Source organism: Fringilla coelebs, assembly GCF_963513975.1.
Source record: "Fringilla coelebs genome assembly, chromosome: 7".
Lineage (NCBI taxonomy): Eukaryota > Metazoa > Chordata > Aves > Passeriformes > Fringillidae > Fringilla > Fringilla coelebs.
This window is the reverse complement of record NC_140035.1, coordinates 22,908,614-22,926,142: the sequence shown is the minus strand read 5'-3', so window position 1 is coordinate 22,926,142 and position 17,529 is coordinate 22,908,614. Positions and strand designations below refer to the sequence as shown.

General features: G+C 36.3%; 2 protein-coding genes across 4 annotated transcripts in view; both read left to right on the top strand.

The window, feature by feature from the left end:
* The window catches only part of CCDC141 (coiled-coil domain containing 141), a 55,005-nt gene extending 52,054 nt beyond the window's left edge, over positions 1–2,951 (top strand). For all 3 annotated transcript variants that reach the window (XM_084209668.1, XM_084209667.1, XM_084209669.1), the window contains 4 exons: positions 963–1,117; positions 1,216–1,345; positions 1,428–1,593; positions 2,671–2,951. In XM_084209668.1, coding sequence (XP_084065794.1) covers positions 963–1,117; positions 1,216–1,345; positions 1,428–1,593; positions 2,671–2,725 — 506 coding nt within the window. In that variant the 3' untranslated portion in view covers positions 2,726–2,951. The remainder of the gene's footprint in view (positions 1–962; positions 1,118–1,215; positions 1,346–1,427; positions 1,594–2,670) is intronic.
* Positions 2,952–9,186: 6,235 nt separating this feature from the next.
* Positions 9,187–17,529, top strand: part of TTN (titin) — a 238,891-nt gene continuing 230,548 nt past the window's right edge. Inside the window, exons 1-5 of the mRNA XM_084209604.1 lie at positions 9,187–9,384; positions 11,539–11,642; positions 15,536–15,739; positions 16,389–16,676; positions 17,437–17,525. Coding sequence (XP_084065730.1) covers positions 11,552–11,642; positions 15,536–15,739; positions 16,389–16,676; positions 17,437–17,525 — 672 coding nt within the window. The 5' untranslated portion in view covers positions 9,187–9,384; positions 11,539–11,551. The remainder of the gene's footprint in view (positions 9,385–11,538; positions 11,643–15,535; positions 15,740–16,388; positions 16,677–17,436; positions 17,526–17,529) is intronic.

Sequence of the window (17,529 nt, the reverse complement as noted above, 5' to 3'; positions counted from 1 at the left end):
TTTATATTGCCTGTGTCAAGAATACTTAGTCAATTCTGAGCTTGTCTTCTCTTTTTACTGTAACCTTGTAGGTGGAATATAAGTGGAACCTCAGGTGGTAATACAATGATTCAATAAATCCAGATGTACAGCTTATTAAGTTACAAGTCACAGAAAGCAATGCTTTTATTCAGTACAAACTGATGCTGATGATCAAAATTTCTTCAATTTTGATGGGTTAATTTGTATTGATCATTCCTTGTAGTGGTTCAGGTGTCATCTGCCCTTCCTCAGTTGGCATGAGGCTAGCACAAAATTAATCTCACGTGCTTTGGGTATTGCAATAGAAAAGCAATTACTTGCCCATCCTTCATCTGAACCAAATTTGTACTGGATGATGTGGTAGCTCATGGTTTCAATATTAATGATGGCCAAAATAATGATGTGATCAAAGTAGCAGAGAGGCATCATTCTGCCCTTCATTAGTTGCAAATATCAAATTTTAAAATCTTTTCAATCACTTTTTTTTAAGCTACAATAATAGGGGTAGGGAAAGTGATGCAAGTGTGATGTACAACAATGCACTAAATTATGAAATTTGCTCTCATTACTTTGTCATTTTAAATTTGTATGAAATAATTAATCTTCTGCCTTCACTGAAACAATAATTCACACAGACTTGCCTAATATTGTACCAAACAACATGATTCTTTACCACTTCCATGGAACTAATACCACTATGCTGATGCATAAAATTCTTGGGTGTTTAATATCCATGTTTTTTAACAAATGTTATATTAGGTAGAGAAATGATACATGCCAATTGTCTTGCAAACAAGTTAATCTGAGTTCCAGGCATCAGTAGAGGCTCTCTTTGTCTGTCAATGGGATAAACTTAACCAGAACAGATCATTTTCTTCAGTTGATTTAGTTGTGTCTTTTAAAACATGGTGAATATTGATTTGGTTTTTTTTTTTTTTCAGTACAAGGAGAGCAGCCAAACTTCATACAAAAGTTTGGACACAGAACTCTGCATGAAGGAGAAGATTTAATCCTGCATTGCACTATACATGGAAAGCCCAAGCCACATGTCTGCTGGACAAAGGATGACATCCAAGTGGGATCTGGAGATATCAGTGTATGTTTTAATGTTTTTGAAATTTTTCTTGGGAGAAAGGCAATTTATATTGCTTTGTGGTACTGATTATCCCCTATGTGCATTCTCTTGTTTTACAGATTGAGAAATTAGGAGATACCTATTACCTTTTAAAAAGAAATGTAGTCCTTGCTGATACTGGGAAATATATCTGTGTTGCCAGCAATGAAATTGGAAAGGCACACTGTTCTGCTTTTGTGACAGTGACAGGTGACTCGTCCTGCCAGCTGCATGATTTTTGGCACCCTCCTGCCTTATTGCATGAGCAACTAATGTACATGCTTTGTTTCAGAGAAAAACAAACCCCCCAACACCTGCAGTGTAACTCAGGCTAAACCAGAATGTGAGGATGGGTACTTTTCAGAAGAAGTGAATGTTACCACAACGGAGCTAGTACAAGCCCAGGACACGCCATGTGAGAGAGAAGAAAGGCCAGTGGCTAAATGTACTCCAGTAAGGTAACCTGCATCTTACTCCATGCTGCAACTTGTACTACTGCAACAACTGTAAGGACCTTAATTTACAAAGCAGACATCAAACACTCTTCCTAATCTTTGAATTTCAGGGCAATAGATGTAATGTGCATAATACGTGACTGCCTTTTTCACTTAATTCTTCATCAAAATATATGTAACTTTTAGATCAAAGAACTAGTAATACATTAGAAAATTGAGCCTGTGAAAGGTATTTATGTTTATATCTAGTCATAATCTAAATATTAATGTATGATTGAAGAGTTTAAAACACAAAGTATAACAGAAGTGCAAATTGATGGAGCTACATGAAGCTTCATGAACAGAATACATAAGCAAGGTTTTCTACTAGGCAAGTCTTATTCTGAAGCATAAGCAGCAAGCCTAATTAGACAGGAATTGTCATTGTTCATTAATTGATTAAAAATAACAATGCTTCCCACTGGGCAATTTCAGATTAAATAAATGAGATACATGAAGTCACTGATCCCTGTGACTTTCAGCACAGGATGAAATCTCGCCTCATGAATTTAGGCTCTGATAAAAAAGAAAGAGCATTTTTGTCTTTAAATTTCTGAGGTTTATCTATCTAGATGTAGCACAACTTGTAAACATAAAGGAAAGTTTTGCATGTGTTGATTCAAAAGCTTTGTCCTTTTACTTGTGAGCTGCCTGCACACTTTGCTTCATGGCCACCTGATGAAGCTTTGATCCCACATATTTTGTTCAGGGCTTTTTTCCATATTGTTGTGCTATGGCAGGTAGTCCTAAGTAAAAAATTGCATGCAAGATCATCATAATTTTACATAAGTCACATAGAGAATTCGGTATGATTAAACCATCTAGACTGTATGGAAAGGTCAGATTTATCCTAATTTTTTCTCTTATCTTCTGTTGTTTATAGCTAGTGTCTTCTGGTCAGTAAGATGAGATTTAGAATATTTTATTCTCTCTGTAATCACTCTTTATTTGATCTCTAATATTTTATTTTCACAAAACCACGAAGAACTGTTGAGCCACCATTAAAAATATAGGCAATATTAACTGACCTTTTTCAAACAGGTTTAAAGAGAAACTCTGGTTTCAAGGAGTGCATCTTGAACTTGAAAGGCCATAAGGGACTAACTTCAATTTAAGACATGATGCATTCTTCTGCCTGATGCAGTGGAAGAGAAGATGCACTGAACTGCAAGATGCCTAATTCCTGAGCATGTTTGTGTTGTTTGCTGTGTCCATTAGTAGGTATTGGCCATGGGTGAGGAGCGGATGAATTTTGGGTGCTATCCAATATATATCTAGATTCAAATTTGTATTTTGTTTCTTTACAAATAAATCATTATTAAAATTCATCTGTGCACAGCATTTATTGGACAGTGATTTATGATTTCTTTTGGGTTTGCTCCGGATTGTTGGGCAAATCTAACAGAAGGTGATGATGGAAAAAAGGAACATTCTCCTTTAAAATTGCAGATCTCCTTGGTGATTCACTAGTACTCACTATTGTATTCTTCTACAGATTTCATCAGTGGTATTAATTCTATCAATAGGTCTTCCCAGTAGCTAATATAGAGAATTAGGATTTAAAACAAAATTATCTTATAACAACAAAATTCTTCCATTTATTAAACAGAGTGTTAATTGTCATATTTCTAAAACCTTTGAGACATTTTTTGGAGGTCAGCTGCCAAAAGGAGTGGTTCTTATATTAGCAAACCTTGTCTAATGCTTGCTTCGCAGCAGTGAATGTCTTCAGGGAAGAGGAAGTCTCTAAATCAGCCTAATGGAGAAGTCTTCCACCACAATGCTTCTGCTTTCAGGACAAGATTAGTGAGACAATGCAGTCCATTTCCAGTTGGTGCCTGCCATTGCAGTTCAAAGGAGAGGACTATGAAGTGATACTAGTGCTAGCATCAAAGCACATTTTTAGTTTAGCCAAGGACTCTTCAATAATAGAATTCCTTAAGAACCACAGTGTCAATTCAGGGTATTAAAAAAGCGCTGAAGTGGAATTGAATCTTTTGGATTGTAGGCCAACCATTGTAATGACCAAGCATTAGCTTTATCCCCATCTCTTGCATTCAGAGTTTAGGTGTGTTTTCCAATTTATTACAAAGCTTCTAGAGAAAAACAAGGACTTTTGTAGCATCATCCACTTGCAGCTTCAGGAAAAGCTCCATTTTGGATGGTTGTTAGGCTGCCACAACAGTAAACAAAACAGTTGCCCTTGCAAATAACAGTTCTTGAGTTTGATCCATCTGATTCAGATTTTCAAAGTCTTACCTTTGAAAATTTTGTGAAATGATTCTCACTCCTAGGACTTCTGCTTCAGTGCACTCTCAATGGCTTGGCCAACACCACAGACACACACAGATTCCACATGTACTGTGCAATTCCATGTTGTCCAACATTCTGTCATTCTGCACATGCACATTGATTAGACCTGCTCTGCATACCACTGCAATGCACTCACACTTCTCACTGGGAGCAGATAGGGATTTAAGCAGTGCAGCATTTTTGTGCTTCATCCAAGTAGATGTCATCTGTGCAAAATTGGCACTGAAATAACACATTAAGAATTGCTTAAATTATAATAATGGAACATTAGACATTTTTCCCCATCGAGATGCAGTTTGGATAGCAGAAACTTAAATTTATCTCCAAGTACAGGCAGAGAGAGGAAATGAGCTGGAAAAAAAATATCATGTACATGTCTTCACCTGATCACATAAATCACTTGCTTGACGTTATGGAAAAGTCAGTGGCATCCAGCCCGCAGAAGAGTCACAAGGCTATGTATATGTGCACATAAATATAGTAGCTGCAGACTGAGGTACTTGCTCTGCATATTTACTCTGTATCTCTCACTGATTTTTCAAAAATAGAATGAAGACAAGTGTCAAACATCTTACAGATCCTATGCAATTACCTTTCCCAACTAAGCCCCTAGTTTGCATGTGTTATTTAGATTTAGAGATATCATAGAAAATCCTGTGTTTTTAACTGTACTCACATGCAGAGAACTGAAAAAGTACAGATCAGTTGTCCATCCCCTTCTTCCCCCCCAAATTATAAACCCCCTAAAATTAATGTTCTTTTCTCAGTTGGAACTTTTTAGTATGGCATATACGATTTCCTATTTAGAAACTCATTTTGTAAAAATGGAAGTGTATAATTCAATGCTTGCTGATCTTGGATGCTCTCCAAATTTAAAGTATTGGGTTCTTTTTGCTTTTCCTTGAATGTTAGATTAGGAGAAAAAAATTTAATATTTAAGGGTTTTTCCTCTTGATTCACAAAACATAACTCAGGAAAAAAAAGTTCCAATGTTTCTTTAAATAATACATGGGGTAAATCAGAAATCTGTGTATCTGTTCTTTCTTAGGGTTTTCTTACAAAATAGTAGAAAGTGATGTTTATAAATAAATAAAGATCTATCAACTTTCTTTGGCCAATGAGTAAAACAGCTGTTGCTTCAAGTGTTCCCAGAGAATAGATCCAAATGGTAAGTGTGTTTGTTTCTCTTCATTTTTCAAATCATAGATGTCCACATATTTGTTAAAAGGTTTCCAAAATTGATGAAATATATGTATCTATTAAATTCTAAGGACTGTCTCAATGTCAGATAAAACTTGTTCCCAGTACAATGATGTTAATTACTGTTTTGTGGAAGGAAATTGAACATTTAATCAGTACGTTCTTTACTCTGGGTGCAGGTTTTGTTAGTAGGTCCTGCTCTCTAAAGTGAAGTGCTGAGAAGGCAAATGTTTTTCTTTCTTCCTTGTTCCATGTACATAAATGTAGGAGGATGATACATAAAGAAAAAATATACAAGGAAAATTTGTCAAAAGTGACATCTGTAAATCTCCTTAGGCATTTCTAAGGAGATTATATGACTCCTATCAACATGAAGTTAGTGAATAGAAACCCTGATAATGTGCAGTTTCCAGTAAGTTGTTCCCATATGAAACAGATAAAGTAGTTTCAAAACTCACTTAGTGCCTTAGTTTTGTTTTCTACTTTGGAAGCAACTGAAAGTGCCTTCTTCAGAAGCAATTCTTTGCAAGCAGGTTTTAGTTTGCATTGAAAAAGGTTGAGGTATCTTGCATATTCAATTACAGTGGCTCAGATAAGCACCTGAAAAGGCAGCAGCCTTTCAAAAGCCAGTTGCAGCACACAAACGTGGCTATTCCTGTGCATACAATTCAATTAATAGCCTGTATTTAAGGTTCTGAAGTTTTTGTTGCAAAGTATTGTTTGCAGTATTAGCAGGGAAAGAGAAGTTGATAAGGGTGGTGGAAATGTGATTTGATTTTAAATCAAGATTTAGTGGTTTAATAGTTTAAACTTTTTAAAGTTATTTTTAAGCTTAAAGAAAGTGGGTGGGAGAAGGGGAAGTAATTTTTTTCTAAAGTATACTTGGAAAACAGGAAATTAAAAAAGAATATAATATATAAATTTATTTTGGGTTCTGTTTGGTTAGTTCTATAAGGATGTAGGGCAGCATTTTTTCAGTGAAGTTCTGTTTCACGACTCTCCTGGTTTGCATAGTCGATTGGAGGAGGGAGTAAAATGAAAATAGTAACTGAAAGGAGATCTAATAGTTATTGTATAGGAATGAACAGAAGTGAGAAGTAAGGGAGACAGCAAGAATGGAAGGAGGGAATGGGAAAGGTACTTGGTTTTTTTTTACACAGTTTACAAATTGGCATTTGTAGGTAGACTAAGGGACCAGGAAAGAAATCAGAATTGATGTTTCATTGGCTGTGCAGCTACTGCAGAGTACACTGGTAGTACAACGCCAGCGGCATTTGACAAATAATGAACAACAGTAAAGATCATAAAGTTTTTTAAAAAGTATTAGGAAATTCCTCTCAAAAAAGCACAGTAAAAACTTCCTTAGGTGGCACTTTGAAATTTTAGGTGTTCAAGAAAGAATGAATTTTGTCTTTAAACTCTGACTGGAGTCTTCAGCTTTCAAGGCATCTTCATGTGGGCCTTATTCAAGCAGCTCCATGGATCAAGTCATTAGGATTATTATAATTAATCAAAGTGATTCACACAGAGATTGCAGGTGTCCACACCACAACGTTTCACTCTGTTAAATATTACCTGCTGCTCCTTGAATGTGTTGTGGCCTACAATGTACTACAGGTACTAAACATTGGCAATATCGAGTGCATACTTCAAGCAGTAGCAGACTGAAGCAGATGTTGAAGTTTTCATAACTATCCCCAATTTAAATGTCTTCCTGACAAAAAAGTTTTTCATTATCTGCATCTGATTTTTGTTTGATGCGTGAGCAAAGAAATAATGTCATTTTTTACCAGCAGTGTCTTAGCTACACAATAAGACTGAAGTTATCCTTCTGATTTTTCTTGTGGGTACATTATGAGATACAAAACATGTAGAAACCATGTGATATCAATGTGAGAGAAGGCATGCAGGATAAGTAATTCATATTTACTTGAAGACAAGATTCCACTGCTCTGAAATTTCATTTCTGTATTTAAAGCAAAAAATTGAGAAGGTATAAACTTTTGTTAGAATGGAAACAGATGATTTAAAGCAAATGTAGCAGTCAAAAAAAAGACGGAACTCATTTTTAAAAATACAACGTATTTGTATTTGAATGCAGGAATTTTTTTTCCTTGTAACTATTATTACAAGGAAATTATTATTGTTGACTTGATGGAAATAGAAACATATGAAGTTCTGACCATCTCAAAACTTCACAAGTGATAGGTTTTGTATTTCTGTCATTCAAAAATTATCATATGTTCATAAACTTTTAATTTTTTATTTGATTTAGATGCCATCATTACGCTGGCTGCATTTTTTAAGTTTGCAAATACTAACCTGTTTTTTTCTTCAAGTTTGAATTTTCACTACTGAAGTGTTTAACTACAGAAAAAAACAACTGTTTGCTAATTTAGCAGGCCTCTGTTTAGAAATGGAAATTTTTACCTTTTACACAAGTGTCTTTGGACATTTTGTGTCTTTTAACACAAGCTAGATTGAGCTCCCCCTCATTGCATAGAGCTGCATTTGCTGTCATAATAAGTCTTGTACAAAGTGATTAGGCTCTCTGAAATCTGTTTGCAACAAGAAATTAAAAATGAGCTGTGGACTTTGAGAGTTCAGGTAGTACCAGTGTAGAGAGTTCAGGTGGTACCAGTGCAGAAACTGTTCCTCCAGTCAATGTTGCTGTTGGTACTGCTGCATGCCAAGAGAAGCCATAAGGTTGCCACCTTATGGGATGGATGAATTGACTTTCAGATTAAATTTCTGAAGTTATTTTATGAGATTGCAGTATTATGTTGTTTCTTATTTCTTTCAGATCTGCAAGCTATAACAGTAGGACTCCCTTGCAGGAGTCACAGCAGTGAAACCCTCTCTCTCTCCTTGGCATTTTCTGCCTCTCTTGCTGGAGGTTTCCTTCAGGTTGTTTTCAATCACAAGTACAGCTGATAGCACAGAACTCCAATCTGTGTTTATTTTTCTGGGTGTTCCCAGGGAGGTCCTTTTCGATGTGGAACTTGATAACCGCAGACTAAAGTCTCGCTTTACCAAACCAGCTAAGCACATGCTTGATTTTAAGCAAGCCATTTTAAGTAGTTTTATGTGCCAGGTATGTGCTTAAGAGTTTGCTAGATAGGCAGGAACAGAAGCAGGCAGATGAGGTGGTGTGGTGAAACACCTCCTGTTCCACCATAAACAAGAGTGGTCTCCTAACTCTGATGTCTGTTTCAGGAGCTGCCTCTCTAAAGGCACAATTAGCTGCATAGTGACAAAGCTGGGCTACTGAAGCTCACAAGCCAATATGCTGTTCCATGGCCTGAGGTCTGTACAAGGCCTACACACGTCTAGAAAAAAGCTGATAGACTTAAAATCTTCTTTCTTAAAAATGACAGTGTTTGTCCGTGTTAATTTACTTAACAAAATCTGTGTTTCTGCACCTTGAATGCTACTGCTTGTTATGCTTAGCTGCTTGGAACATCCAACAGAAAAATTGTGAAGGAAACAAAAACAACCCTAGAAAATGAAATCTATATATTAAGAAAAAAATTTTACAATTCAAAGTTACAGGGAAAAAATAGTTTAAATGGTGTATTCTAATAGTGTGCAGCCACTTGTCTGAGCTCAGCTTACTTATTTAGTCTGGTGATTGACATATGCATTTGGTGTGGCCTCTTGGATGTTTTATAATGAAGGAAAGTAAGGCTGAATCTAACTTGTATGCCCTGTTAAAATGCTTTTTATTGCTTTCTTTGTCTTGTGATTATGAATTAGGAAATTTACAATGTAAACTGCGCTTGGTAAACTAAATCGAATTATAAATCAAAAGCTTTGGAACGGCTGAGGTTTCCTCAGTGAATCCCTTTTGTGCCTCCAAAATTAGCATTGTCAATCAAAACCAACAGGTGGTGTATGGTTACAGAGAGTGAATCCCCTCTCACAAGAAACTTTCTTTCAGGAAACCAATCAGGACTGGCACTGACACGATGAGGCAGACGTGTCAGCAGAGCTGGGGTATATAAAGCGAAACAACTATGTTAGCACTTCTGAGCAGTCGTGCATTCCCCGCCTCGCCTCGGGTGTAGGGATTGCAAAAAAACAAAACTACACTGTCAAGACTGTGTAGTTTTGTTTTTATGATTAGAGGCTCTTCAATTCTCATGCTGGGATTGTCTAAAAAAATCTTACTCTGGATAAGGACGTCGTTCAAGAAGATTTCGTTGGGCTTAGCCCACTCTTGCAGGCACTTTGAGAGATCAGGTTAGTGGCATGTTTCTGCTGGTGTAGTAAGTGTTTTATCAGTCATTAATAATTCTGATACAATCTATTATTTATAAATTTTCTCACAGGGGGATTGTAGATCTCAGGGTATAGACATGAAAGACTTAAATGCTCTGTCAAGGTTATAGCCTTAATTTCTGGAGTAAGCTTCGATAACTCTCAGCAAAAAGGTTTTTTTCCAGTGTATTTTATTGCTAAAGGCCACATAAATTACGATTTTAAAAGTGCTTGGAAACATGTGCTTAACTTAAAAACTCCTTTCTGTTGGGAGTGTTCAAGGTTATGCTGCTGAGAGATAAACTGAGAAGCTCCAAGAATAGCTCTGATAAAATGCACATGGTATCAGCTAAGTGCTGATGACTTTTTAAGGAAAACAACTGCTAAGGTATCAGTTACACGGCAGCTCTGGAACACTTGTCTGCTGTCATTCATGGCTGCAAAGGTTATTTCTGGAACATGACATTTTAGATGCATACTTTCAATTCTAATTATACAAGAAGCCTTATAAGATCAGGTCTTCATCACCAGAATTTGCTTGGACAATGAAATATAGAAACTTTGTAGGATCTCAATGGAAATTATTCTTAATTAAATTATTTCTGATCCCTTCTGGAAACTACATATATATATATATATATATATATATATATATGTGTGTGTGTATGTATGTATGTATGTGTATCTATAAACACACACACACACATATATATACATATACATACATATATACACATATACATACATATATATATGAGCTTTCATAATGTTTGATTGTATTGTAAAATTATTCCCATTTATTTTAGCTGAGCTTCAAAATATAACATAACCTAAAAATTCCAATTCAATATCCAATTCTGCCCTTATGCACTTATTGCATGTATGCATCAGGCCCTGATTTCTATGAAGGAACCCAAGTAATGAAGAATTTTCACCCCTGTGAGAGGTAGAATAAATTTGACTCATAGTGAAAGAAACTTCACTTTCTAATTTTTAATTTAAGCTTGGGACTGTTACAAAATCAGCCACAAGAGCAAAAGTAAATGGAATTTAATATTTGAGGAAGTTTGCCTTGAAATATTGTAGGATTTTTCTGTTTGTTGATATTTTTAATGAGAAAAATTTTTAATGAGAAATTTTAATGAGAAAAAATGTAACTTTAATGGATGTATGATAATATTAAGAAAATAATAGCTACCTTTTTAAAAACTGAACAAATCAACATCAGTCAATAAATAGGTCATACAGATATAATATATCAACACACAAGCTTTTCTAATGGCAGTGTGTTATTTCAAAGTAAGATCTTGTGGCTAGCAAGAGAAAGCAAACTTTCTTTCAGATTTCATAGGGCTTTGCAGTTGTTCAAGCCATCAGTGTCAGTGGCTACTTTATATCCTAGCTCACATTTCGAAGGTGGCCGTCTTTCCATACTCAAAATTCCACTGAGATACTCTCTAAGAAAGAGGAGAATTTTATCTGCATCTTTATTGCCAATATGCTTCTGTAAAGTGAAATTATTCACTACTTACAGAGTGCTTTTAAAATAGAGTACTATGGCATTTTTGGCATTATTGCATTATTAGTAATGCAATTATTATTATTTTTTAAATTAATGATTTATTAATACTGCATTATTGGCATTATTAAGGTAAATACATTGTAGATTACCACATTTCTTTCAATTGCTTCTTAGTGACCTCTTGTCTTGTCATTGCAGAATGCAAATATTTTGCACCAGCAAAATATTTTTAAAAACTACACAGGGTAATTTTTTCCTGTCAGATAAAAGAAGTTAGCAGACAAAGAGAGACAGCCTGAATGACCTGTGGAAGGTCACACAGTGAGTCAAGCAGAATTTTGCCTCCTGCTGCATACTTGCATTGCCAAAGCACAGCTTCACTAAATATAATGGTTTCCCACCCAATTCAGCCAAGCACATTCCAAGAGTAATTTGATATGCAAATTTGTCAGAACCCACAATCTTTGCGTTTCACCAGGTTGCTCTGATTTAAAACTGAGAAGAGTAAATTGTTCAGAGAATAGCTGCATATATTCTTAAAAACCTGCGAGAAGTGTGTGGATATAATAAGATTTTCACCACTGATATCTAATTGTGGGGTTTTTTGCTTGCAGAGTGCCTGTAAAGATGACGACGAAAGCACCAACATTCACACAGCCGCTACAAAGCGTTGTGGCACTGGAGGGTAGTGCCGCAACCTTTGAGGCTCATATTAGTGGTAAGGCTTTGATTCCTTCTTCCAAGATTTGTTATTGCTTAGCACTAACTTCTTTTCTAATGTTTATGCTAAGAAAAATGATGAGACTTTTCACAGATCATAATCTGGTACGAATGGGTAAAGATGGGTGTTGAAATATGGATTTATATCCATATCACATGGTGCTGAATAGCTCCTTGAAATGTATATGCATAAAAATACATACTGCACTAATAAGGGAACTTCATGTGGCTGCAGAAAGAATAATCTCATTTGGATGATGACTGGGCAGAATTAGAAGTCAGGGTGCAAAAAGCAGGGTTTATGCTAGTTCTCCCAAGACCTTTTGTTAAGCTTTACTCTAGCTAAGCTGTATTTCTGCTTTCCTTAAGTTTCTGCCCTTAAGTTTACTTAATTCCAGAGTTCTAGGAGGGGGATTAAGAGCACAAAATCTAGGCCCAACTGGCCCAACTGAAGAGGAAGAAAACCCTAGTGGGCTAAAAAATAGATGTGTATGGTGATCATGATGTTAGCACAAGGCTGCATTAATATAAATTGCCTGTGCAGTTTAAAGATACCAGGCAATTTAAAGGATTCTTGATTTCTCCAGTCTACATCCTACTCAAACACCTACCTTGTGCAAAAAGCCAGGCAAACCCCTGAGATAGCATTACCAGAGACCCAACACCCTGTTCTAAGGGTGTCTCTGACCTCGGCAGTGACTAAGGAGAAATGACATGTGCTCCTGCTGGTGGAATTATATTGTCTTACAGGCATTAGCAATGTGATGATCCACATACCATAAAGCACTGCTCAGATGCTCTGTGACAGGTGCAAACACATGATCTGTGCAACCATAAAGATCTCTGACATCTACAGTCCATGCATTTCATCCCTTGGTCCCTTTGCATGACACTGGCTCACACAAGGTGTTTGGACATGTCCTGCAGTCTCCATCCATGACACTTTTTCATGCCATATTCTATTATTTGGCCCTTATTCTTCAGTTAATTGCCCTGATTTTCTCTTCTTGTCTCTAGACTGTAAATTTTCTGTGAAATATTTTTTTTGGCTTTTACAATATTTATTGTCATTATGAATACCTAAAAATATCATCAGAAAAAGTTAGGAGGCTACTATTATTATTCAATGTGGCTGATTTCATCTGTATGATATTATAGAGTACTTGGGAGGTACCAAATGAAGATACAGCAGTATTTGTATGTTAGCCTCAAATATCTTGTGAGTCAACATCTTGTTAGGTTTTTTTCACATTGTGAGATTCTTGTACATCCTTCCTGCCCTAAGAACATCCTCCTGGTTTGAAAGATCTAACAGTGGCTTGGCATTTAGTTTTCTGCAGCATAAAAATCGGGAAAGGCTTTTACTGTAATTGCATAAATAATTTATCCAGCTTTATCCTGCTGTAATGTAGACCCTTTCTATCTGCAATGAATTATTGTTAATTTAAAAATCAGAATTTTTCTCTATCTCTAATAATACTAGACTATAAACAAGTCAAGTATTAATAAAAAGCTGCAGTTCAAATGTGAAGAGCTCAGTTAATCTAAAAGTATCAAGAAGAGCTTAGCAACCACCTGAGATGTAATTTTGCTGTGTGTAAACTAGAACAAATTAACTGTGCTGCTGTGTTAGAATGTGAATTAAGTGTCACATTACAAAGGGATGATATCAGATGAATATACCCAGCAGGTAACAGAAAGCACAGAACACACAAACCCTGTGTTATTAAAAGCAGCAAATGCCAGGGCAGCCAGGACACTGTCACAGGAGGAATCCAATGGCTCACCAGTGACTGAGTCATGGGACAAGAAAGTCAGAAGTGTTGCTGGAATTAGAACTGTGCCAAGCTCATGTCTCCACAGTACTGATCAAGCTTGAATTGTTCATAAAGAATTAACCTATGCACTGCTTACCTTTCTTGAACTGGTGTTTTCAGGTATTACCCAGTGCAAGACAGCCTTTTCACAGTGCTCATTTTTGAAAGCAGCACACACATCATACACACGTTGGCAGTCCCTTTCACATCATTGTCAGGAGAGTCTTATTGAATTCAATTACTTCAGTGGTGATTTTGAGGCACTACAGGTTGATTTTCTTCTTTTTGGTATTAAAGTTCAAAAAACTTCAAGGCCAGTTTTAAAATGAAAAACAATTGCCTAATCATTAACAGTCAAATCATAGTGTATTTGGGACATGTAGAAGTAAAACCCTATTCCATATAGTGTGGGAACATATATCTATAATCTGAGTTAGATCTTACCTAGTTCTGTGACCTGGGACTAGCAGAGTGCTAGTAAATTTGTAGAGTTGAGTTTTAAATATAAACTTGGGCTCAGATTTCTAAAATGGCTTCTAGCTTTGGATGCCTTGTACATAGCAGTTTGAGACATCAAAATAGACTCCATTTTAAAAGTGCAGACCTTTTCCAACCTGCCACAGAAACTCCCATTTTTGCTAATCATCATAAAATACAGCCCCAAAAGTTCAAATAGAACTTTTCACAATGTTTCAGGAAATTCACTACTGAGGACATGTTTTGGGGGATTGCCTAGCTTAAAATGTTTTAAAACTAATTTTCAAAAATATTGAAGACACGTAGTTCTGAATGAAATCACTGGGGTCTGGTGCATGCTCTAAGTTTATAATGATAAAATCCAAGTTGCACTACACAGCGCAAAACTGAATTATACCATTCCATCAGGACTGTTTGATAACTTCCATCTGTGAAATTGACAATGCTTAAATGTACTTTTACCCTTTTGATTTCTAATCCTTCCTAAAACTGTCCACATTTTCTTTCTCTGTGTGTTCATTTTACATTTCTCTAAGTATCAGTGCTTTACTGTGAATAAGATTTTAAACTTACCTAGTGAAGTCTGATGGGACTGCAGTGAATCAGTGAAAGCCTCAATCTACATATCAGCTTCTCTTTCTCTTTAGTCTATGCAGTCATTTTCCTTGCACATCAAATTCCCTAATAATTTATTTGGTTTATAGGAAGGATACTCTAGAAAGGAAGCAGAATTCTGTGCACCTGGGGTTTTCCAAACCAAAGACATTAGAACTGGGAAAATTAATTCAAGTCTCAGATCTCATTCCTTAGCCCCCATGCAGTGCAACTGGTGATTTGGGTTGAGTGGAGATAAACACGAAGTGAATTTGGGAGGATTTTAATTTTGAAGAAATTATGTTCTAGAACAACAAAAAAGACTTTGAGCTGGAACCATCTCCTTAAATTACCTGTTCTCCTTATGTGTGTGGTTCATATAAGAATTTTACTTGTTCATCAAATGGATTTAAGTTACTCAATAAATTTGGCTGAGTAGAATGCTAAGAGAATTTCCACAGGCAATCTAAAATCACCATTTAAAACCAAAAATCAGCTGTTGTTAAAAGTGAAATTTTTCCAACCCCAAGACTCTTGCTCATGACCCTGACAAAAAAGAATAATACATTTCAACAGTTGATTCCAGATGACTGCTGTTGATCAAACTCAAAAAAAAACCAGAAAAAGAAATTAAAACCCCCAAAACTTTGCTAGCATTTGATTTCAATGTCTACAGCAGTCACTTTTTCTGTCACTTCCTTTTCTAAAACAATAGTAGTTTTAGAACATACGCTTCGTTTGGTTGGAAGTCCTGATACATTATCTCAGCCTATCAGACTGGATACATAGGCTAGCAATAATCAGTCTTACTTTACTAGCAAATACACTTTCAAAATACCTCACATTAATTAATTCATCCTCCTCATGAATTTGATGAACTTCTATTTCTTAGTACATCTGTGCCTATGGCATTATGCTCCACTCCAACTGTGTATACATGGTGATCTTTTATGTCTGGCATTTCACAATGTCTTGATCTCCATTCATCTTCCTTTTCCTGCAGGTTTCCCAGTTCCTGAGGTGAACTGGTTTCGGGATGGCCAGGTTCTCTCTGCTGCAACCCTGCCCGGTGTGCAGATCTCGTTTAGTGATGGCCGCGCTAGACTGGTGATCCCCACCGTGACAGAAGCCAACAGCGGGAGATACACTGTGCAAGCCACCAATGGATCTGGGCAAGCGACTAGTACTGCTGAGCTGCTTGTCACAGGTACACAGCAGCTACAGAAAGGCACCTCTCTCTGCCTGCCAGCAGTGTGAGGGAGATTTTCACGTAATGAAATAATGCAGATTCCAAGTACATGATCAGCAAAAAAACAGCAAACCACATTCCTTTTCCTAAGGCAGTCTAGAACTGAGCATGTGTACTCACCAGTAATGTCTAGCAGTGTCCTTTACATTTTAACTGTATCAAGTTCAATCTTGATCTCACAAACTCTTATTCAGGATTACAAGCTTCTGCCTCAGCCCTTATACATGTAGCTCCTTATGGTCTATCATGCTGATTGCATTGAAATTGCCCATAAAAGAAAGGAGCAAGTTCTGCAGGATGGAGCCATTAATGATATCTAGTGGTATCAATGATACTTAACAGAACAAGTCACATAAAGGTGCATACCAAAAGACTGTGCTAAATGCCTATGGTTACAAGCAATGTACCTGTAATTCTATTAACATTTGCAATCATAGGTGTAATCAAAAATAGTATTTTGAATGTTTCAGAAGGTGCTGTCATCTGCCAGTAGCATGTGAAGAAGAAATAGACCTCACGCACTTCTAGTAATGAAAGTATCTAGTACTTGCCATTCTTTTTAACAGACACTATTGTTTTTCTATTTACTTCTTCAATAAAAATGCAGCTGCAACAGCACCACCAAACTTCTCACAACGACTACAGAGCATGACTGCAAGACAGGGAAGTCAAGTTCGCCTTGACGTGAGAGTGACTGGAATCCCTACACCTGTGGTGAAGTTCTATCGGGATGGAGTAGAAATTAAAAGTTCCCCCGATTTTAAAATTTTACAAGAAGGAGACCTTTACAGCTTAATAATTGCAGAAGCATATCCTGAAGACTCCGGCACCTATTCTGTAAATGCCACAAATAGTGTGGGACGTGCTACTTCAACAGCTGAATTGCTAATTCAAGGTAACAGAGCTGCAGTTGCAGGCCATGAAAAGCAGAGCATTAATGGTAGTTGTGAAATATGCATGACTTCACAGCAGTTATATCAACAAGTTAATTTATCATTTCTTTCTCAAGAGTCATTAACTTACTGTAAAAAAAAAAGCAGTGTCTTTGATGAAATTTGCCCAAGATTTTTGTCTGAGACTTAAAAGGACCTTTTCTCCAGAATGGGTCTTCTTTAAGCAGACGATATAGTTGATGGAAAAAGTGTGGGATACCTTGAGTTGCTCTCATTTTGGTCTGTAAATCTCTCAAAGTTATATTTGTAAGTTGGCTCTGATAGAATAGATAAATTAGACTGCATAGCTGTACCTAGTCTTGTGAAGGAGGCTGGTAAGGATGAAAACAGTTCTTAGAGAATTGTGGCAGGGAAGCATGCTACCCAGAGCAGTCTTGCTTGGATTTCACCTCAGTCAGGCTTAGAGACTCTGTAATCATTGTAGATCCAGAACTGAAATGAAGAATTTACAATGAATGTATTTTGTTTTCCTTTGAGTTTTTTTTCTAATAACTTGGTAATGTAAATATTGTAACTAAATGTAGTTTCAACTGTTTTCACAATTATCTGTCTGTAGATATTGAAGACAAAACAGATGTTTGTTTAGTTACTTTTCTGTTGTATATGTAAATTTTTATATAATTGGAGTTGACCTTTCATTTATTTCTCTGTTTATTGACTGTTGCCATATGCAATTCTTCTGACCACGTTTTCTTTCAAAAGGCGAGGAAGAAGCCGTTCCTGCTAAAAAGACAAAGACAATTGTATCGACTGCTCAGATTTCACAAACAAGACAAGCCAGAATTGAAAAGGTAT